Raw genomic sequence first — 24,531 nt, forward strand, 5'->3', positions numbered from 1 at the left:
CCCCCAATCAAGAGGTATTTTCATTTTTTTTTTTTTTTGGCTAAAACCTCCGCTTTTGGTGAGAAACATTGAAAATTCATAGAGAAATCGCTCACCTGAGGTTTAAAATACTCGATCCAGGTAGCAGTACCTCCTTACCTGACTGGGTTTTCTAGCAGGCTTACACCAAAGGAAACGAGTTCTATGGGAGGGTAACTATTTCACACCACTCATAAACGGTATTTATTTATTTACTTGGTACGAATTTATATGTAGTATGAGAGTATATTGGTTTTCAAACAGTAATATAGGCATTATAAGCATTGTTTCACTCACTAACTCATCACCATACCTGACCTTTTTTTGCCACATTACCTGATCATCATTTCTGACTGTTTCTTCCTCTAATGCTATGTAAACTTTGTCCTCCACATTGTCATCAATTGGGGAATCACTCTGGCCCTGAATGTCTTTATTGGCCAGGTCACTGGTAACAGGTGGATTGCAGAGACAATGGCATGCAGGGGGGGGAGGTTATGCAGTATAAGACATTGTCCCTGCTTGGAATCTTGTAGAGGAATAGAGGAAGGTGTCCTGTGTGAATGCACAAAAAATCACATGCGGAAATTGAAAATTGTGCAAATTATGATCCTTGCAATTGCGCAACGTACCAGTACGTCATTGGGACTGGCAAATGCAAAATGTTGCAACGTACTCATACGTCAACGGGACACCTCGGGTTAATGAAGCTTAGAGCTGAAGATACAGGAAAAAGCTATTTACTGTATAATGTAACAAATGTACTTTTTCATTGTTACCTAGTATACCTACTGAAGGCAACATACATAAATAATTGGCAAAAAAAATGTGGCCTACCATTGATACATATTATATAAATTTATTATACTTTCAATGATACCTATTTAAGATATGTACAAAAACGAAAGAAAAAATGAACTGGGGCTTTCTTTTAAAGGCTCTTTATACAATAGCAATGTCTTTTTCCCATTACTTTAAACTGAAAGTAACACACTGTTACGAAATAATAACATAGGGAGTTAGAATTAGTCTGAAAGAGAGAGTGAGGGGGAGAGCAGGAGTTAGAGACGGAGATAGTTAGAGGTGTGTGTGTGTGTGTGTGTGTGTGTGTGTGTGTGTGTGTGTGTGTGTGTGTGTGTTTTAGCACTGCCTACATCTAGCTGACATCCTTATTTATCTTTACTTAATTTAAATGATCGATAATTAACTAGCAGATTCCTGTCTAATTATTGCACATAATAATAATTAATAAATTACTGATGTAATGTAGACCAAACATCATTAATTGACAGAAATGACGAAAGTGTTAATTTTTGTCATTAATAAATACAACCAAACCGTCAGCACATCTATATGTACTCACCAACTCTGGACCTGTATTTGTCGCGTGAGTAGCGAGGAGCACGGTAACGCATGAGTACGGCCAAAAAGTAGCGGTGCTCTCAGTTCCACTACTGGCTAAAAAAAGTAATGGCATTACCACCATCGCTATTAAAACAGTGGCAGTGCTGTGTAGTGCCGCTACTAAAAGCGGCGCTATTCCCAGCTTTGGATGAAGTGTACGAGGTTGGTAGATGGTAGGAAAATGAACATAGTTTTGAATGGTGAGTTGCATGAGGAGGTAGAGTGTTTTAACCCGCCCCATCCCGACGTTTTTGGACCTTTTTCTTTTTGGCCCAAACATCTGCTTTTGGTGTGAAACATCGAAAATTCATAGAGAAATCACTCACCTGAGGTTTAAAATACGCGATTTAGGTACGAGTACTTCCTTACCTGACTGGGTTTTCTAACAGGCTGGCACCAAAGAAAACGAGTTCTATGGGAGGGTAACTATTTTATCCACTCATAAACAGTATTTATTTATTTACTTGGTACGAATTTATATGTAGTACAAGAATATATTGGTTTTCAAACAGTAATATAGGCATTATAAGCATTGTATCATTCACTAACTCATCACCATTCATGACCTTTTTTTTTCCCACATTACCTGATCATCATTTCTGACTGTTTCTTCTGCTAATGCTATGTAAACTTTGTCCTCCACAGTGTCATCGATTGGGGAATCACTCTGGCCCTGAATGTGTTTATTGGCCAGGTCACTGGTAACAGGTGAATTGCCGAGACAATGGCGTGCAGGGGGGGGGGAGAGATTATGCGATTATGCGGTGGAAGGCATTGTTCCTGCTTGGCATCTTGTAGAGGAATAGAGGAAGGTGTCCTGTGTATACATGCCAAAAATCACTCGCGAAAATTGAAAATTGTTTAAATTAGGGACCTTGCAATGTTGCCGCATTAATTCACGTTGCCGGGACGGTGCGGGTTAACCCGCCCTGTCTCGACCAATTTTCCACCACTGCCTCCCCCCAATCCTGACCGATTTTGGAAAAAAGAATTTTTGGGCTCAAACCTCCGCTTTTCATGAGAAATATCGAATATTCATAGAGAAATCGCTCACCTGAGGTTTAAAATACTGGATACAGGTAGCAATACCCCTTATCTTACTGGGTTTTCTATCAGGCTGGCTCCAAAGAAAACGAGTTCTATGGGAGGGTAACTACTCCACACCACTCATAAACGGTATTTATTTATTTATTTGGTACGAATTTATATGTAGTATGAGAGTATATTGGTTTTCACACAGTAATATAGGTAATATAATATAAGCATTGTTTCACACACCAAACAAATCAACATACCTGACCTTTTCTGGCGACATTACCTGATCACCATTTCTGACTGTTTCTTCCTCTAATGCTAAGTAAACTTTGTCCTCCACACTGTCATCGATTGGGGAATCACTCTGGCCTTGAATTTCGTACCGTGGCATGACATGTCTTTACTGGCCAGGTCACTGGTAACAGGTGAATTGCCGAGACAATGGCATGTGGGGGGGGAGGTCATGCGGGGTAAGGTACTGTCCCTGCCTGGCATCTTGTAGAGGAAGGTGTTCCATGTATATGTATCAAAAATCACATGTGAAGTTTGAAAAATGTGCAAATGACAGACCTTACAATTGCGACGTGTTTATATATGTCAACGAGAGTCACAGTGACAAAACGTTCGGACGTATATATACGTCAACAGGATGTGGCGGGTTAAGTATTTAGGGTCACATGTTGCTATGGATGGAAGAATAGTTGCAGAAGTGAAGTTTAGAGTGAATGAAGAAGGAAAGGTGCTGGGAGGAATGAAAAAAGTGTTTAGATGTCGTTCACTTAGAATGGATGTAAAGTAAAGGGTGTTGTGGTACTGATTGCATAATATGGGGCTGAAACGTCGAGTGTGGGTGTAGCAGAGAGGAGAAGGTTGTATGTAATGGAGATGATGTGTCTGAGGAGTATGTGTGGAGTGACACGTATGGATCGAGTGAGAAATGATGAAGTACAAAGGAGAATGGGATCTGTGCAGGAGATCGCTGATTGGGTTGAGCAGAGGGTGTTGCGATGGGCTGGGCATACAGAGGGAATGGATGATGAGTAATTGGTGAAAAAGATAACTGGATTGGATGTGAGATGTGTAAGGCTGAGAGGAAGACCACAAATTGGATGGATGGACAGTTTGAAGTGAACGTTGGATGCGAGAGGGATGTCTATTGAGCAAGGAAGAGTGGCTGGACGTGATAGGAATGATTGGAGAGAAATTGTGAATAAATATTTGCTGGCGCAGCCCTGACGGGATATTCTTCCGCATTTGGTCTGATCAGCTGACCTGGTCAGGTGCGGGTAAGGGGATGGGTACATTATGATGTGGCAGGGGTAAAAAAGGTCTGCTGTCGGGCCCTGCTGCAGATGTCACTGATTGCACTGCGCAGTTGATCCTCGTGTGGTGTTATGTGGTGAGGATCTGTCCCCTCTGCCCTTGTGGCTAAGATGCGAATGAATGTGTGTGCTTGTGAATGAGTAAATTGGGAGTGTGTCATCCTGTCTTGGCTACGTCCCTTTCTTATGGGAAAGGAGCTTAGGTATATAGTTGGAGTAACATCTGCACATAAGATAACATAACCAGTATAGCTATATTAATTGAGCGAGTTAAAAGGGCCAAAGCCATATTCTGGAACATTCAGAGGACTCAAGTTCAGAAACATGAGAGCAAGTTAGGTTGTTGTGTATATACAAGTACACACAACAGACACCTTGTCTTTGAAATGAACATATAAATTAGGGAGGATTCACTGGTGTTCTATCAAAAGACTATGATGATAATTTTGCCGTAAGGAAAAGAAGGTGAGGTTAAGAGGAAGGGAGGTGGTGTTCAACAGAGAGAAACTTGAAGGAAATGTAGCGAATGTTGCACAAAAGAAAAGTTAGGTTTCCAGAGAAGGTCAAGGACATCTCATTTGGTCGTCACCTGGAAAGGACCTGATGCTTAGTATTTATGCCCACCCACCCACCCCTTTGCTGGGGACTCCATGGCTAAATATTGTTGTGCCACCAATTTCTATTATATTAAATGGTGTGATGTACAGTGGTCATGTAGGTTGCTGTAAACAATTACAGGAAGATACATAAATCAATACAAGTATGAGTCAGCTATTTGTTTAATTTTATATATTAGCCAAGACTGAAGATATTTGATTAAACATGAAAAAAATACATATAATTAAGCGAAGTAGTCTTGGTTATTGCTCGGCATATGTGCTAAATTTTAGTGGCATTAACGTTAGCTCCTAAGAGTAAGGATATTTTCCAGAGTAAGGCTGTAATTATAACACTTACACGTAAATACTGGGTATTCACATTATACTCCATAAGAATTATCCCAACGCCAGAGTCAAGTACGTCTCTGAGGTCTTCATAAGGATTAATGATGTGTCTGACTGCCAGGAGGGACATAAGGTTCCCAGTGTAGCTCTGTGTCAGTACAAATATCATCAGCATCCACACCCCCAGTGCCACTCGTTCCCACCACCACCAGTCTGTAGTTGTTCGGATGTCTGTTTGGACACAAAACATTTTCATGTGCGTGCAGAGATTAGACCAGTTATTTATACATATATATATATATATATATATATATATATATATATATATATATATATATATATATATATATATATATATATATATATATATATATATATATATCACTATATTCGCTGAGTAATCTAGATGTGCGAAACTATTATTATCCATATCTGTACTATTAGAGAATTATCTTCCTCAGTTTAATGCAGAAATGAAAAAGGCCAAGAGTTTGGGATGGGTATTACTTCAGTTAAGTCTCTGGTTATGCATTCTTTGCATAAAAGAATCTCTGATCAAAACTAGGATAATATTGAATTCCCTTACTACACATTTAATGTGGATCTGATGCCCAGCAAACTCTTAATTCGTAAATGTTTCTTTTCAGAGTTATCATTAAAGTTACCTTCCTGGAAAAGAACCCGAACACAGTTAAAAACATTCGTGTCCCGCCTTCCTGTGTGTTGTTTGGGAGTGGGAAGGCAGGATGGCAGGAAGTGCATGATAATGATCACTGCCAAAAGCGCCATCATGACGGCAGCCCACACCAGTGGTGACAGAGGCAGCAGGAAGCCCCACGGGTCAACCTCAGGACGAGCACGGGCAGCAAAAATCTTGTATGTAATTTGAGTCATATATTGTGAGAAATCCATCCAAGTATATCTTGTCCAGTCATATGAATATGGACCCAGGGCCAAGTCTACCTCCTGAAATCGGAAATATGCTTTCCTGAGACTATAATCCCGGTTATCTACTGTTAAATGTGTGCAAGGACTCCAAGTTATCTATTGTTAAGTGTGTGCAAAGCCTCATATATTACACTGTCTTGCAGTCTGAGAATACATTCACTGCTAAGCCAGTGAAAGTACTTTTTGTTTCATACATTGTTATAGTATGACCTAGGGGAATTTTAGCATATCCATTCTTTCCTGGCTTTTCATCATCATCATCCTTACCTCTTTCTCCCATCTAAGGATGAGTTGAGATAGGGTCCAAAAATCAGGGAGGTGAGCGCACTAAAAGGAAAAACTATCAACACCATGTCTAATGAAATGAGCCAGACACTCATTCACTCATCATTCAAGCCCCCGGAATCATGACTGTCGCACAGCTTTAACAATTGCATTTTTTTTGTGTGTGCAAGGGCATCCAGCATCCACTTACTGTATGTATGGCTACATTCAGGTGACTATATAGTGAGGTACAGGTATCCCAGGAAGCCATCTACTGTAACAGGTGGTAACCGTATAATCAAAGGGACTCCTGGTTGTCTAGAGGATTCACAGGAGTTTAAATCCGAGGGTTGGTTAGGGTTTATTGCTCACATAACGCTGTAAATGAAACTAAATTGCCTAGCTCAGCCTGATTGTCCTTACAGGGTAATCAAGGACTGGGTGATTGATAGATAGATGGAGTCACTCCATCATTTAACAAGTTAATGCTGGGAGTGACGTAAATGTTATGTGACGTTTTCTATAAACTTAGCAAAATGATAATGCTGAGGGGCAGAATGCATTTGATTGTTGTTTACAATAGCATCATTACTTAAGAATCAATGTGACTGAAATCTGAGCACCCCACCACTCACGGCTTGTTTTATGGTAAGAAATGAAAAGAAAATCAGGGTTATGCATTTGGGGAGGGTCATGGTTAAATTGGTCCCCAACTCCTTTTGAGGAACAAGTCTAAGCCAAGCTCTTGTGTGGACAAGTCTTGTGGTGCACTGGATGTTTATAAACGAGTTATAAGCCGCTGCGTAGCATTAGGGGTGAAATTATTGTCTCAGAAATTATGACTTGTACGTGCCCAGTGCATTGAAGTGTCTAATATGTGTTACGTATTGTAAAGTGTGGGTTTCCATGCATACTCAACTGTTGCAACTCTTATGCCCGCCTCTTTTGGGTCAGGATGGAGAAATAAAAGTTTTAGTACATATATAAATATCAGTGAAATTAAATATATATAAATATTCATACATAACATTGACATAATCTGAAATTATATAAAAACACTTTTCCGCATGATAAACTTTGCGCTCCTATTTGAACAGCCAACAATCGCAACTACTGGTATGTCCGTCTTTCCTCTTCTGTACTGTAGTCATAAGCCATCTCTCTGTTTCTGCTTTCACACTAATGACAGTCCAAATAGCCAAACTCTTGTTTGCACACTACATGCCAAAACACACATGCATTGAGGAAACAGACAAACAAATAGACTGAGCTTAAAGAGTGGGCCTGTAAAAGCATTTTTCTTTTTCTTTTTTAATCTGCTGGGCTTTATTCTATCTCTGCACAATATCAGTTTGAATTCATTCAGCACAAGCTACCACGATTAATATTATTTAAAAATGATTACAGTATCAATCATAAGACAACAATTTTCAACAAGGAGCACTTGGAGAGCACAACATTCACACCCACCAATTGGTCTAAGGGCCAATATTTTACTTTTTCCTGTAATACTGACCTTTCACCGATTTCTTGGAAAAGAAAAATTTTACTGCATTCGTGCCTAACCCTTAACCCTTCCACCATACTTGCTTCAAACCAGATAAAAATTGAGCTGACTTTAGTCAGTGACCCCGACCTTTGACCATTCCCTGTTACCTTGAACTGTGAATTATTCTTAAAATCGAGTTTCTTTATCCTTGTTTAATTTGTACGTATCCACACAATTTAGTATATATTACATAAAAGCATTCTAAGTTGATCTTATCAAGTGACGATGACCTTTGACCTATTCTCAAAAATAAGATATCAACTTCTAGGGTGATCCTCAACTCATCCACCAGTTCTCATCCAAAAACATATCAAAATTGTTTTAGTTGTGTTATTCACACAGAGACATACGTTGAAATTTTTGTTTGTTCTGTGATCTTGACCTTTGATTGGTCCCACAAGTGAATCCCATTGTTCTTGCTTGACCCTTAACCGTTCAGTCAAGTTTGGTTCAAATCAAATTATAACCATTTAAGTGACCTTGGCCTTTAACTTTTCCCAAAAACCTTTACATACGAAACTGTTTAGTTAAACTGGAAAAAAAAATGCCCTTGCTCCATGACCTTGACCTATGACTTATTGTTCATATAAAAAAAAAAAAACAGGTTTAATTTTAGGACTGCTTGGCAGTCCTTACAGCAATTTTGATTAATTCTGATCAAAACTGTTTACACACACACACACACACACACACACACACACACACACACACACACACACCAATCAAAATATAACACCCGAGCTCACGAAGCGTGCGCGAGCACGAATTTAAATACTGCATACCACACCACCATCACCTTACCATAAAACACGATCACCATACCAATATCTCATACCACTGCAACACCACAACATCACCACCACATTATATAAATGAAGTAAGGTGGGAAGTGGAAAAAAGTATATGAAAAAAGTATTACAGCTTACCTCCCTCATCAATAGGCCCAACATGCCGGTCCATGACCCATTGTTCAGCCTGGCGCCCCATGATCTGTCGGCGGCTCTCACGTAAGAGTAGCTGGGGCAAAAGTAAATGGACACTTCAGTTGCATATGAGACTCTATTGACTTTCGTTTACATAACGGTGTTTGAAAGTGAATGCAGATTTTAACTAGAGGGGCACTCAATGAAGCACATCTCTCCATCAAGGGCAATATAATTTCCAAATCACTCTTCAAAAAGGGTTAGGATTTCTCATCATTGATTAGGGTTTCGCAAAAAGTGTTTTTCGGATCCAGAATCTGCAGTACGATCCGGATCGGTCCCAAAAGTTAATCGATTGTTTCCTGGGACATGGGCTATCTACCCACCCAATTTGGTACAGATCCCTCTTTTAGTTATTGAGTAACCCTACTAACGACAAACTAACAAACATCAGATCCAAAAGTTGATCGATTGTTCCCTGGGACATGGACTATTTACCCACCAAATTTGGTTCAAATCTCTTTTAGTCTTTGAGTAATTCTGCTAAGATACAAACAAACAACTAAAGGGACACTCAGAGGAGCGCATCTCTCCGACAAGGTCAACATTATTTCCAAACCACTCTTCATAATGGGCTAGGTTTTCTGATCATTGATTAAGATTTTGCAAAAAGTGTTTTCTGGATCCAGAATCTGTAATATGATCCGGATCGTCAGCAAAAGTTAATCGATTGTTCCGTGGGATATTGGCTGTCTACCTACCAAATTTGGTGGGTGATAGTGTGTGCAGAGGGGAATAAAAGTGTTGCTATTCGGACACAGCACTCTCATTATGATGCTCTGGTGGGAGTAAAAATAGCTCAATTGAACTGGCTGAAGAGTCTAGCGTCTTTAGTCAGATGATGTGTTTTTCACCTTTATTCGTGTGACTTTTAGAAAATATTTCGGGTAATAGCAACTTCTCGAACCCTACGTTTTATATATAGTTTTTTAGTGAACGGAAGAAGGAACCAGAGAATAGAAGTCCGCAACATTGTCACCTCCGAGAATTAAAAAAAAAAAAAAAAGCCTAATTCAACATCCGTTCGTTTCGAGATGTCTGGACATATTGCGTATAACCCATTTTTACCCATTGTCCTCAATATAGGACGGAACTGAGCATTTTCAAAAGTTAACAGAGAAGGGAACCCCGGGGTAGGGATCTATGAGCTTCGCGACAATGAGCCGACAGGTGGAGGGTGGTACACCTGGTACCCATCCGGCAAAATCCCTAGCATAGGAACTCTGGGAGCTAATGGGTTGAAAGAGTAGAGGTCATAGGCAGAAGGATATGCAAACATAGAAAGACAGTTCCAGAGTTGACCTGTTGCATACATGAAGGGCTGGCGGTTCCGGTTAATTCTTATATCGAAGAGCTAGACAAAAGGGCGGTGAAAATTTACTGCTAGATGGATGCTACGCTCCTGCCGTAGTGGACGACAACCAGACAATTAAAAAGAGCACTGAGAATTGAAGTAGAAATAGAAAAGAGATAAAGATACAACAATGTCGCTAAGAGAGAGAAAGGTTGAAAGGAGGCAATGAGAGGAGAAGAGTTAATAAGACGAAACTCCCTTCACCACCAGACATCATTCCAGAGCTGAATAAAATCATCTGGTGGTTTCACGAATTAAGTAAAATAATGTATCGTCATCATCACAGAGAAAAAAAGAAGGGTTTACTTCAAAGTACTGAGTATGACAGTGTAAGGAAGCAGCGATAAACTCAGGTAGACAATCAACTGGCTAGGTCTTGAATAATGCATATTACCCAGCACAGCATTCCGCCTAATATAAACTAAATCTTTACAGATATATATCTTGCCTTCCACAGTCCCCTCCCCTCCCCACACTATAACTACTTGATTTTATATTACTTGTTTTCCTACTGCATATATATACCCGGCTGCATTTCCCTGAGGAATAGTCGAAACAGTGAGAAATTATTTTGTCAAGGAGATCTCCTGCAAGCGATGTGTGCGACAAAACAGTAAAACATGGACAAACTGGGTCAGAATACTGGCTCTGGAAATATGATGTAGATGAAATTTCAAAGTTTGATTAAAAATAAATGGACGTGTAACGTAATATGTCTGGTCAGTGGTGATTATTATTCTAATTTGCGATTTTCCTTCATAATGTTAAATAGTATAAGTATGGTTAGGTTCATGTTGATCCTGCAGCTGACAATAATGCTGATGGTGATGATGATAATCATGATGATGGCGCAGCTGATGATGAAAATCATGATTATCATTGTGTTGGAAAGGAAAATAGTACATCTTACGTTAAATTCATTCGTCTTGCTATGAGCTGCATCATGTTATCCATGACTCCCTGGACGATGACCCGCTTTCCTCCAGGCTGCGTTGGGTCATCCACCTCCATCACATTTTGTGGTGGGAATTTATCCGTCGTCGCCACCAAATGAGGACGATGTGAAAACCTTTTGTGGGAAACAAATGACTATTGTAGGTTCTCTAGTATTATGATGCACCATTACAAATTATCTTGTAATGTTCGATAATATAAAAAAAAAATCATTGATTACAAATATACTGTCCATATACACCAGTACACAAGGTGATAAGGATATTCCTGTGAGTTGAGGCAGGTGTGGCAGTGTGTAGTATGGCAGTGTACAATAAGTGTGTGGTATGGCAATTTGTGTTGTGGCACTAGTAGAAAATGCAGTGAAACGTGTGTGTGTGTGTGTGTGTGTGTGTGTGTGTGTGTGTGTGTGTGTGTGTGTGAAGTATGATAGTGTATAGTATGTCAGTGCGGCTACTGGCAGTGGGAGATGTGTCAGTGTGAAAGGTGTTCTGTATGAGTGTGACGGTGTGTGGCATGGTACTGAGTACTGTGACAGTGAGAGGTGAGACGGTGTGTGGTGCGCAAATGTGATAAGTGTCCGTGTGAGTTGTAACAGTATCTGAAGTAACATTTTTAGGTGTGACAGTGTTAGGTGTGTCAGCGTGAGATGTAAAGTGTGGCTGGAAAGTGTTGCAGTGTGAAGTGTGACAGTCTGTGTGTGACCGTGTGTGAGTTATCACTGTGAGGTGTGTTCGTGTAACGTGTGTCCGTGTGAGGTGTGAGGGATGACACGGTGTGAAGCGTGGCAGTGTGATGTATGGCACTGTGAAGTTTGGAAGTGTGAGGTGCAACAAAGTTAAATGTACTAGTGTGAGGTGAGGTAACGAGAAGTTTGGCAGTGTGTCAATGTGTTGTGTGACTGTAAAGTGTAGTACTGTAAGTGCGGCACTGTTAAGATGGTAAATGTAGACTGTGGCAGCATTAGGTGTGGCAGGATGGTGTGGCAATGTTACCCTCTGCCCAGTGACTTTTCTGTCACTGTGGCATATTGTAGAATGAAAAAAAAAAAAAAATCCTGATACAAAGAAATGCTACGAACATGGCACCTGCATACAGAAGAACCTTGTTCAGTGCAGTAATTCATCACACTACTACTCGTGACATTCTTAGACACACACCACAAAGCCAGTCAGGAGACAGGACGTGTGTGCTGGGCACTCCCCAGGTCCTGTCCTCCCCACTTACTGTTTTTTTAATCAGCCCATACACCACTGACCGGGCTAATGTATGGCCCGGCCTGCATTATATGTGCAGGGAATCTTTCAACGAACGAACGAACGAACGACATTCTTAGACATATTGTTGGCTATATGAAAAACTGCAGGGTGATCATAGCATCGGTTATTCCAAGATTTCACTCACAGTCCAGTATTTGTGGTGAATTATGAGATAAGAGTAGGAGAAGCAGGTAGCCAAAAACACTTATGGCACTGAAGCCCCACAGTGTTACCGTCAGGAAAATGTTTGTGAAGTTAATGAAATAGCAGTTGCTATCGTATTGTGTTCTTCTCATTGAATTATTGAGAAAATATTTTTGTTGACAAAGCTGTTTCTACAATTCAGTAATTAAGACTCGATGAAACGACCCTTGGTTAGTAGCCTAAAGATTTCAGAATGTCTCTTCAATTAAACACTGTTTATATCGGGCCGATAATTGCGACCAAAAATATTGCATGTCCATATATGTGTCATTCACTCATTCACTCATTCATTCACCGAATCACTGTACTTTCTTGAAGAATGGGGTCCAGGTCTTATGAGAAAAGTGTTACGAACATGAAATTTTGCGGAATGATAGATTTTACTTATTTTAACAGAAAGTGAGGTCAGCGCAACAATGAACATAATTTGAATACACGTTTCGTTTTTACTAAAATTCACAGCCGGAGAAGGGTCAAATTACATGGTGGTAAGGACTGCACAACCTCACTATTACACCCAGTTCATTCATTGCACAAGTCAACTGCTTTACTCGCATACCGTCTTATCTTTCATCAAAACTAAAGACATGGCGACAGAAGAGGGTGACAATGACAGGCCATGGATGTGGCTGGAAGTCGCTAGCTTGAGTCCTGTGCATAGGCAGCACTGGCTAGTGGCTCAGTGGTCGCTGACATGACGGCATAGGAGCACGTCATGCCTTCGGCAGCATCCCATGCGATTGAGCAGCCGGAAAAGGATGCCCAACTGCTTACCCTTGATGGGGAGGGATTTACTTAAGGTAACCTAAACATTTGCTGCTTTGCACCACTTGGGCAGATAGCTATGTCTGTCAAGGCACCTCACACTGTGGTCAAAAAACAAAATAATCCCTCTAACTCTTGCTACCTGAAAAATACAAACTTTACTTGATGCTGGCCATGGCACACTACCATACTGTATAACTGTCCTTATCCCCCATGAACTGAAAAGATATAAGATGACATTGCCGCTATGTCTGAGACTCGCCTTTCAAGACAGAGCAATGTTATAGAAGCAGAAGGGTATACCTATTTCTGGAAGGGATACCCAGACAATGTAAAAGACCATAGTATTGGCTTTGCAGTCAGAAGCAACCTTCATCAGAACATCCAAGAAATAGCAACTTCTGAGCATATCAGAGAGACTGATGTCGTGGTGCATGCTGCTCTCAAGGCCAATATGTAACACTCATCAGTGCCAGTGCCCCAACGCTTGATTCTGAGGACAACGACAAAGATTCTTACTATTTGGATGCCACCATTTGCTAAGTACCACCAACTGACAATCTGATTCTTCATCGAGATTTTAATGACAAAGTGGGAAAAGATAATCACCTCTGGCAAGGCATTATAGACTGCCATGGTGTTGGGAACATGAACAACAATGGCCTTAGATTACATTCCTTATGCTCAGACTTCAGTCTGGTCATCACCAACACCATTTTTCAACTTAAGAATGAACACAAAACCACATGGATGCACCCATGATCTAGACATTGGCGCCTAATTGACTATGTCATTTTAGGGCAATGAGATTGAAGAAAAGTTTTTATAACCCTAGCTATGAGAGTTCCTAAGCGCGCAACAGACCATAGGCTTATAGTCACCAAACTACAGTAAGTCATATTATGCCCACAAATGTGCAGTAGACCATCCATCAAGAAAGTTAACAATGGTAACTAAAAGTACAGTTTCCAGCAAAAATAGAGCGACCGGTTTGACGAGCAGGTTGGTATATGTGGCACTGCCGCACCTCCAGGTTCACCCCACCCCCTCCCTCCCTCGTTCCCATTCATTCGTCTACCCTCCACCCTCTCCACATCCAAGGACAAGAGAGTAAAGCAAGACCTACTCGCATTGTCTCAACAACTTTTCCATCATCCATCTGGCTTGGAATATAATGGTTTTGTTATGATAACAAATAAAAACACATTACACAGTGTTTTACTCGACAGTATAGTTATTTATACACCACGGTCTGGATGCAGAGTGATATAAAATAGTATCATCTTCGTATGACAGGGAGGTATGTAATCATACAATTTATCATTTTGACGGTTGTATCCAGTGTGTAATATTAAACAGTCGGAAGCTATATGTCAATGATGTCTGTAGCGGTCGGTGGTGTGTGGGGGGGGTAGCTGGCCATCACACGTTGTGGTGGGGGCATGGGGAGAAGATGGGCCTGGGGTTAACGGCTCTGCCTAGGGTGGATAGTGTGTGTGTGTGTGTGTAATTCACCGGGTCGGTCAGGATCACTTGATGGTCGTGATCGTCAGCTTTTTACCCTCCCGGAAGGGAGCTGAGAGCTCATATAGTCCGATCTAAGGGCAAGGCTGTGACCTTCACACACTCACACACCCGTCCCCTTGCTCAAGGGGGACAGTAACCACCCACTTCGTCAGTGAAACTTTTGCAACCTGAGCGAGGCGCGAACTCCCGTCTACCAGATGGCAAGCGAGAGGGTTACCACTGCACCAGCGAGCGGTGTGTGTGTGTGTGTGTGTGTGTGTGTGTGTGTGTGTGTGTGTGTGTGTGTGTGTGTGTGTGTGTGTGTGTGTGTGTTTTCCACCAATGCTCATAAACACATCTTTATTATTACCATGAAGTGTGCATTACAATATTGTCCACTGCACAATATAATAGTGATATTTATAGTTTATCGATACGGAAAATAAGCATTTAATGATCGGTACACAGTATTACCTCATTTTCTAAATGTTATTCTGTCAGATGCCCAGTGCAGATTATAATACATTAGAGTCTGAACATAGCCTATAACTCAGCAGGGTAAGTCAAGCTATAGCACCAGGTCTCTAGTAAAATATTCAGTATTATTACCATACCACATGTTATTGTAGGGCAACTGGAACAGGTCGATAGCAAAGGTGGTGGATGGTCCTACTAGGTGTTGACAGGGTTACTTTATCACTCCCCCAGTTACCCACAACATTCCGTTATCATATAAATCCACTGTCTGACAACATTGTTTCATATCATTTTAAAATGTGTTCTTAAATATACCGGTTTTCAGTTAGTCTTCCTTATTAAATATTTGCGTATCCAAAACCGTTTGTCCATTTTAACATCCTTCCCTCTCTTAGGCAGTTGACGTTTCGGCTGACGATAGTTAATGGGAAAAACCATGGCCACACAGAGATAGAGGTAAGTAGTAACAGACATACTGTAGGATACAAGTTGAAGAGCAAATAATCATAAGGGTAACCTGACCGCTACTTCTATTACGTTGCTATAAGTAACACTGACCAGTGTGAATTGTAACTCGTCAAACCTTTGTTGAAAACGTTCTCGTTGTAAACAAATAAACTGAATTATCTGTTGTATGGCATGATAATACTGATTAGCATAAGCTGCAATCTAGACAAGTTTGTTTGGTTACCATGCAGATCATCCATTCGGCCAATTTACTTACTGGTTACCTTTCTCGAAATACTTCGTGTTATAAACATGTGAATCGCAAATTACACCCTATTACAGTTATAACTATATATGGCAAGGTTATATTCCTGGTATTGTTATCAGGAGGTGGCGGGTCCCTTACTGGACTGAGTGGCGATAAGTGGCTGAGGCAGGGGGTGGAGGGGGTTGGTTGTATGCAGGGCTGGATTAACCCTGCTGTTGCCTGGTAGGCAAGGCAGACGGTTGGCCTGCAACATATAGATTTCTTTTTTCCGTTATTTCCAGTGAAATTTTCGCATGACCTATAACGGCCTTTTTTGATGGCCTGATGGGTGGTGACATTTATTTGGATGCCTAAAGTGTATATTTATTCTGCTCTGGAAGTTAGATGGCCTGTGACAGGCCGTGGCCTGGTAGGCAGTTGCCCATTTTGCCTGTACCTGGTAATCCCGCCCTAGTTATGGTGTGAGCGGGGTCAGCACACCACGCGGCTCACTCTACTGTTGGCTATCCTGTCTATGAAACTGACCTTGATATTTATAATACTGTCAGCAGCAAAGAATGGTGTCTAAATATTGACTGACCTTTGGTAATGCCAGTAACCACATCATGGCCTCAGTTTAACCACCGGACAAACTGTCATCCAGTCCCTGTTGCCCAGCGTTATTCGATATCATGTATTAAGACATCAGTAACCAAGATATTACTGATCATGTCTTTTACTTATCAGCAACACTTTGCTATTATCACACGTGAGGTATTAGTAGTAACTAATGGTGTCATAAAAGACTTTGTAGTAACTTGTAGAGAAGTTTTGTTGTTTAGTTGTTATCATATGTCCTAGCCTTGAGGAGCTTGTCTGATCGCAATAAATTGCTTGCTGGACATCTTTCCTGGCTTATGCAAGATGAAAAAATGACAATTTTCTCTTGTTCATCGTGTATGTGGCGCTTGATGAACATTTGTTCGCACTGACTGACCAATGAAATGTCGTCAATGCGATCTTTTTCTGTGCCAGAGAATTCTGGGACAGTTTTATCTTCATGGTAAACGTAAACATGAGGTGGGGATGTAAGATCCGCGGTATTTGTTTCGTGATTCATTTTCATTGTTTGCTCTGTTAATTTAACTTGGACTTGTTTATCGTTGTGTGAGGGAATGGTGGAATAGGATTCGCCTGCACGTTGTACTATATCAAGTATATTCTGATAGGCATGCAAGGCAGAAACTAAGTCCTCACTTGCTACGTCAGGGGGGGTTTCCCACTCATCATCTGGAACTGACGTATTTGTTTCTTGGTTTTTAGTTGGTGGTGAGGTTTGTACAATGGCTGTGTTGCCTTGGTGCTCTCCTAATTGTGAATCTGTTGTTGTGGCTAATTGTGTTTCATCTGGTATTAACGTGGGTGGTGGGGAAAATATCCCTGTCATTAAGATATGGTGTTATGAAATACGCCTTTTGTTTATTTATGCCCTAACTAAATAGATGAGTAAATGAGTTGTAATAAATGATAGATAGTGAGTGTATAAGTGTATATATAGAAATAAGTAAAGGAGTTGAATATACCTATTTTAGCACTGAGAAGAAATGAGTAAGTATAATTTCACCCACTTGATACAGATCGTAGAGGCGTGTCGATGCAACTGTCGATCTCGGAAGAAAAATGCGGGGTTAATTGAAGATCTCTTGATAATTCGAGTGCTGTGTTGATGGACGATATTACTCAGGAAATTCCATGGCCTGGTACTTGTTATGGTTAACAGCTGTCACAGGCAAATCTCAGCATAGAACGTCGAATTTCCAACTCAGTAGTGTGGAAGTAAATGAGTATGAGTAGGAGCTATATGAATAATGAGTAATGAGTAGTGGGTGAGAAGTGCCTGGTGTCAGTCACACGTTGCTTGGCGTGGCCCTAAATCAGCAAACTGGCGTTGTGATGTCATCTCAGCACATGGTGACGTCGGCTTCCCACACTGGTAGCTGTGGTGAATACTGAGTAGCAATGCGTAACCTGGGTGAAGAAAGGTGACTAAGACTCGTTATAAATGTGGCTCTGGTGTTTTGCTGCGTGTCTTGACCTCTGTGTCAGCGATGGAGGTAGGCAGGAGAGAGTGGTGGGGGTTTGTGTGCTTGTTGCTTTGGTCTTTCCTCTTCTTTACTTGCTTTGTTTTATATTCTTCTTGCTGCTGCTTGAAGTTACGTGAAGATTATAGAGTTGTTTTGTAGGCTTGTAGGCTACTTGCATTGTAGGCTGTATTTTGTAGGAATTCACTGTAGAACTGAAGCTAATCTTGTAGAGTCTTGCCTGCTTTTGTAGAAATTCGTTTTTGATTCGGAGACGATGTCCGTAGTTTCGCTTGCCACCAATATATATATCATAAAAGACTTTGTAGTAACTTGTAGAGAAGTATTATTGTTTAGTTGTCACTCTCGATTTCTTGTAGTAGGAATTAAAGATGAATACAGTGAGTTGATCTTAATTTATTATCTTCAGAGAAAATCTAAGTTGAGCAGGGTATGTCTTACAGAGACAACATAATAAGTGTAGTTGGGCCCCTCTTCCTTGTTCACTCTCTCCACTACCTGTCGGTTCTATGGCCTGTCTCTTTCTGAGCTCTGCTTCCTAAATTCTGGTGAAACAGGGGTCGTGTCACGTGTGTTACACTGTGGTTGGAAAGTTCCAGAAATCTGTGTGTGAGTATGTGTGTATGGTCACTAGGCTTTGTTCGCATGCTATCTCGCTGACACACTACCTACATCATCCCCTGACTTGCTACTTCCTGTGTATGATCAACATTTCCTCAGTTAACTTGCAAGATCATTTCTCTTTCCCAGGCTTGTGTGGAGCTCCGTCTACCTATCTATTTATCTATATATCTATTATGATTTGTAATTATAATATGGATTCATAACAAGGGTACTGACCTATAACAGAGTTTGTAAAGTAACAGTGATTATGTTGAGTAAGGGAAGAAGCACACCACCTACCACTACAAACATCTACTTATAGCTTCCGACTGTTTAATGTTACACACTGACTGGATACTACTGTCAAAATGATAAATTGTATGATTACAGACCTCCCTATAATACGAATACCTGTATATTACTATTTTAGATCACCCTGCATTCAGATCGTGGTGTATAAATAACTATACTGTGGAGTGAAACACTATGTAATGTTTCTTTTCTTTGTTATAACAAAACCACTATTTCCCAGGACAACAGGATGACGGAAGAGTGGTTGAGACAATGCAAGTAGGCCTTACTTTACTCTCTTGCCCTTGAATGTGGGGAGGGTGAAGGGTAGACGAATGAATGGGAACGATGGAGGGTGGGGAGGGGTTGAAACTGGGGGTGCGGTGGTGCCACATATATCAACCTGCTCGTCGAGCCAATCGCTCTATTTTTGTTGGAGACTGTACATGGCAACTTGTAACACCTTCCACATCACTGTTACAGACAAGCTCTCCTAATGCCCACCACTTGATCCAAACAACAATGTATCAAACCTAGACACCAAACAGTTAATTATTAAGACACTGCTCCAAAGCACTGCAGAAGTATCATTAGGCTTCTCCACTTGCCACCATCAAGACTGGTTTGATGTAAATGCTGAGGGTATGGCCTTCTTGCAGTGAACAATACAGCAAGTAACAACTGGTTCGCTCATCCAAGCTCCTTAACCCTAAAGACTGAATTCTAGAATCTCAGAAGTGAAACTCAGAGAAAACTGTGTGGTATGGAGAACAAGTGGTGGACTGAGCAAACAAAAGAATTACAAAGACTGACTGATATTAACGACCAACATGGGTTCAACATTTATAGGAGCAACCAAGCACAACACAAACCCTGTTCGATAGGCCAAAGGAGAGCTCCTGAAAGACAAGCAAGCATTCCTAGGAAGATGGAGGCAACACTTCGACACTTTACTCAATCAAAGAAACCCAGTGGAGCACAATATCCTTGGTAACATCCTAGATGCTCCTCAAGCAGTAGATCTTGATATCCCACCTACACCTGCAGAAGCTGTTGAGGTCATCTGATCTCTAGAAAATAACAAAAATCCTGGCTGTGATGACATACCATCTGAACTGATAGAAGAGGGTGGCCAGTTACTTCACCAGCATTTCCATAATCTTGAATTGGCTCTCTGGAACCAAGAACAAAATTCCATCCGAATGGCTTACTTCTGAATATTAACCATCCACAAAAAGAAAGGAGAATGCTCAGATTGTGACAACAGCAGAAATATCTCCCTCCTTTTTATGGCTAGCAAAGTATTAGCCAAGATAATATTATCCAAAATGTTTTGTCGGTCTGGATAGCATTGTCTTGGCTAATACTTTGCTAGCCATTAAAAGAAGGGAGATGCCTCTGCCGTTGTCACAATCTGAGCATTCTCCTTTCCTTAAATATGATGTGGATTTTGAAAGGAAGGAATGTGATATGATTTTAGTTGCCCGACAGATACAGGAGAAATGCCATGAGCAAAACTGTGACTTGTATAATGCATTCATCTGTTTTGCAAAAGCAATTTCGCCATCAACGGAAAGTATTGTGGAATGCTCTTTCAAAATTTCATATCATCCTAGAGCCTGCATGGGACAACAGGAATGCTCATGTGTCCATGGGTGGAAGCAAATCCGAACACTTCAATGTGGGGGTGGGCGTAAAGCAGAGATGTGTCCTGGCTCCTTTTATTTTCAACATCTGTCTCACTGTAGTCACCCTTTTAAGTCACCAGCATATGAGCAATGATGATGGCATAAAAATCCAGTTCCATCTTGACAGTAACTTGTTTAATCTCAGATGTCTTCAAGCACAATCCAAGACTGAAATAGTTCATTTCCTAGAGCTGCAATATGATGATGACTGTGCTGACCTTCCACAGACCCTAGAAGCCCTACAACAGTCTCTCACTATCATTTCCAACAGACATCATGCAATCTGGTTCCAAGTTAATGTCAATAAAACAGAAATAATACCTCAGAGAAACAACACAGCAGAGCCTCTTGCATTTCAGATAAATGGCGGAAAAAGAAAACAGGTAGAAAATTTTACCTACCTTGGAAGTGTACTCACATGAATCAACCACGCCTCTCAATCGTCTCACATCCAGCGTCTTTGAAAATACCAATTTGGGAATCGAGATGAAGGGATCAGTGTATACAGCCGCATGCATCTCCACCCTCTTATACAGTGCTGAATCCTGGACTATAGCCACTAAAGTACTAACAGGATCAATCAATCCTTTCTCAGGATTATGCTAGATGCCGAATGTGATCAATAGAGAAGCCTTTGTAAAAAAAAAAACTGCAGACTCTAGGTTTCGGCCCAATTGTGACGTATATCGGTGCAATCCAATGAGAACTAAGTCCTGAGTAGGGAGGGGGGAGGATCTGGACCCCTATCCATGGTTTGGGGGGGGGGGATTCCCCCACCGCCCTCTCACCACCTTCCTCTACCCCAATACCTTTGTTCCCTCTCCCCCGCTCTAGCCTCTGACCGCCTCCTGCTCCCTCCCTCCCCCTCCCCCACCATCCTTCATCACACCATCATGGTTCCCACCCTTCCCCCCCCCCTCCCTGTCTCCATGGGGAGGGTTATATCCCCCAACCCACCCTCCACACCCCTGTACTCCCTTTCTGCCTCTCCTCTTTGTCTTGTGGTGTCTGTCTCCCACCTCTATACCCCTGTACCACCCCTCCACGCCTCTCCCCACCCCTCCCCCACCCCCACCCCCTGTAGTATGCCGTCCACTTACCTCTTCCCCCTCCCCCCCCAGTATGTTTTTATTCAATACCAGATTACAGATTACTGTTTGTGTAATTGTATACACCGATGCATGAAACAGAATGTATGTTTTTTTCATGTATGTTTTTTATTTTGACAGCTATACAGCTATGAGGGAAGCGGACGGGGGGAGGGAAGGTGAGGAGGGGAGAAGTGTTGGGCTGGAAGGGTGTTGAGGGTGAGTGAGTAACACCGTCATAATTATTTTGCGTGCTATTGTTTGAAAAAAAAACAAAAAAATGAGCTTCAAAATTCTGAAGGGTGGGGGTAGGGGGGAGGGGGAGGGGGCTGGGGAGAGGGCAGTAGGGGGGAGGGAAGGAAGAGAGGGGGGATGATGGGAGTGGATGAGGAAGGTCATGGGAGGGGAGGAATGAGGGAGGGATGAGGGGGAGCGCATAGAAAACTAGAGTCGCCCTGCCTGGAAGGGTAACTTTTTTCAACTTTGACGGGCTATAGCTTATGAACCAGTTGGTCTAAAATGCTCTGGTTTGCGGCACGAGGTGTGTAAATTCAAGCTCTAAACCCTGGGCATAAAACTTTTTACCTCTGTAAGAGTCGAAAAATCGGCTCCATGTACAGGTTTTCAGGGAAGTTCGGTTGATTGAATTGCGTACCGTTGGGAATGGGGTGGTCCACAATGCATGGGTAAAATATAAAATATAAGTCTAAAACGTACTGCTCTACAAGGCTGCCCCTGTTTCATTTGGCAAACAGACATCACAGGGAAAGTTTTAGCTCATAAAAAAAATAAATAAATAAATAAATAAAGGTTGCACAAAAAGTAATATTTTGTGTCATATGTATGAAATTCTGACTGTGCAATTATGTGGGTAGCCTACTAAAGTATTATCAGACTTTATGTTTTTTTTTTTTTACTAGATCTGTGTTAATAGTTTTATAATAAACCTTTGGATATGCAGTGTTAAGTTTCCCACTATCCAGATTTCCAGATTTTAGACTGCTTCTAAGGGCAATGCCTCACTCTTTCATACCTTTTAAACTGGAGGCCAGCCAAGAATAATCATCAGGATTGTTACAGATCTGTAATATATGTACCGGTGAGTAAAGTTTTAGACTTTAGACAAATTTAAAGCTTCAGTCAGGAACTTTTGTCTTTCTGAGTGAGCTCATTTAAATATTGCTGTAGTCCATTCCAGCTGAGCATGTGATAAAAATGTCAGAAGCTCAAAGTTTCCCATCAGTGTAGTTTTTTTTTTTTTTATGTAAGGAAGAAAGAACCAAAGGCCAGGAGCCCACAAACCATTCCTTCCAAGAAAAAACAAAAACAATACAACAGAGAGCCGATTTCAAAATCCGTTCATTTCGAGATGCCTGGACACACTGCGTTTAGAAGACTGGTAATCATAGGGTGTACGAAATACAGACAGAAGGAGACAGCTCCAGAGCTGATCTGTTGCATAAATGAAGGATTGGGAGTAACAGTCATCTCTTGCATTAGAGAGCTGGACAGAAAAGGGATGAGAGTTTCCTGCTAGACGGGTGCTACGCACCCATAGTAGTCATTGAGGGGTGCAAGCAGATAGGTCAGAGAAGCAGTGACCATTGAAGTAGTGACAGAAAAGGGATAAAGATGCATCAGTGTGGCAAAGAGACAGAGGTTGAAAGAAGCCAGTAAGAGGAGACAAAACCCTTTGACTCCACCTTGTTGGGAAGAGCTGTATGTCGGGAGCATCCCCATGCATGAGAATTGTACTCTTAATAGGGGCGAATAAAACCCTTGTGTAAAGTAAACAACTATGCAGGGGTAAAGAAAGTATGGAGATGGCTTTGCACATCTAATCTCTTGGAAGCAGATATTACAAGAGATCTAATATGATCTTTCCAAGATAAATCCCGAGAAAATGAAAGCTCACGCATGTTTAAAGATGATGCAGGACTGAGCTGGTTAGAAAACCAGAAAGAAATATCACAAACAGCTCACTTCCCACATAACCTTGATGTCTAAAAGACTTTACTGTTTTATCATGATGTACAAAACAACACTTTCAGAAAAAGTGCCCAACTAGCTGTGTAGGCTACCATAATATACTGACAGAGAGCCAGAATACCAATACAAAGGAATGACTTAGTTGGGCTAAAGCTATTAAAAATTTAAGATGAGTATTGTCAGCTCACAAAAGCTCGTCTAAGAAAATATGAATATCGGAGGTTAAAGGAACAAATGTTTCTTGATGAACGTCACAGTCTTTTTGACATATCCAGCAAAGATGCGCTTCACATCATGAGAAATGAAGAGGATAAAATCTTCCTTATGATGCAGCATGAAGACACGTCTTGCTGTTGCATGAGTTCTGTTGACAAAATCTTGGCAGAAAATGAAAAACAAAAGCAAATCAGATGTGAGCAAGAAGATGAAAGAAAAGAGACGCAATTTACTTCTCCAGAAGTGAAAGATACAGGAAATCTGAGTGATAGCAGTGAAAGGAGTGAAGATTCAGAATCACACGATCTTTATGTACCAGATGGACCAGCAGAGCCCAAGAAATCTAGAAAGAGCCTTAATATATTTGTGACATCACATGTTGCATCAGCATTAGACAGGAATAATCTCTCTATTCTTGGCAGTGTTTGTCACCAGTGCTGTAGCAAGTGTTCTGGGTCATGATGTTACTGATCAGTCATTATCAGGAAGTGGTATAAATCGTGCTCGGATTAAAAATCGGGAATTGAGAGCTTCAAGACAGAGATCACCCACAGATTCGTTTATACCCCTTCTGGTGCACTGGGATGGAAGGCTTTTGCCAGATTTTCCCAGCATCAAATCTAAACAAGTGGACAGAGTTGCCATATTGGTAGCAGGATTTGAAACAGAAAAACAACTTGGTGTACCAAAGGTAAACCGCAGTACTAGTGTGGCATATATTACACCACAGAGTATTGTGCCTTGGTGTGCATTTCATCTACACACGTGGTTTCCTTCCCTCATGGTTTTTCCCTCATTTCACCATGAACCACACAAGTGGTTTCCTTCCCTCATTGCTTTTTCCACACCTCGTTCTCGGAATCAGTATTGCAAT

General features: G+C 41.2%; 2 protein-coding genes across 2 annotated transcripts in view; both read right to left on the reverse strand.

Annotated features, from left to right (window-relative positions):
* LOC145406023 (ionotropic receptor 93a-like) overlaps window positions 1–4,973 on the reverse strand; it is an 85,970-nt gene extending 80,997 nt beyond the window's left edge. Inside the window, exon 1 of the mRNA XM_080277213.1 lies at window positions 4,737–4,973. Coding sequence (XP_080133339.1) covers window positions 4,737–4,973 — 237 coding nt within the window. The remainder of the gene's footprint in view (window positions 1–4,736) is intronic.
* The window catches only part of LOC145407276 (glutamate receptor 2-like), a 551,600-nt gene that overhangs the window by 486,519 nt on the left and 40,550 nt on the right, over window positions 1–24,531 (reverse strand). Inside the window, exons 3-5 of the mRNA XM_080278314.1 lie at window positions 10,732–10,890; window positions 8,411–8,501; window positions 5,389–5,689 (exon numbers count right to left, since the gene is read on the reverse strand). Coding sequence (XP_080134440.1) covers window positions 5,389–5,689; window positions 8,411–8,501; window positions 10,732–10,890 — 551 coding nt within the window. The remainder of the gene's footprint in view (window positions 1–5,388; window positions 5,690–8,410; window positions 8,502–10,731; window positions 10,891–24,531) is intronic.

The sequence above is a fragment of the Coenobita brevimanus genome, chromosome 8, assembly GCF_032717465.1.
Source record: "Coenobita brevimanus isolate Jiangsu-jjx chromosome 8, ASM3271746v2, whole genome shotgun sequence".
Taxonomy (NCBI): Eukaryota; Metazoa; Arthropoda; class Malacostraca; order Decapoda; family Coenobitidae; genus Coenobita; species Coenobita brevimanus.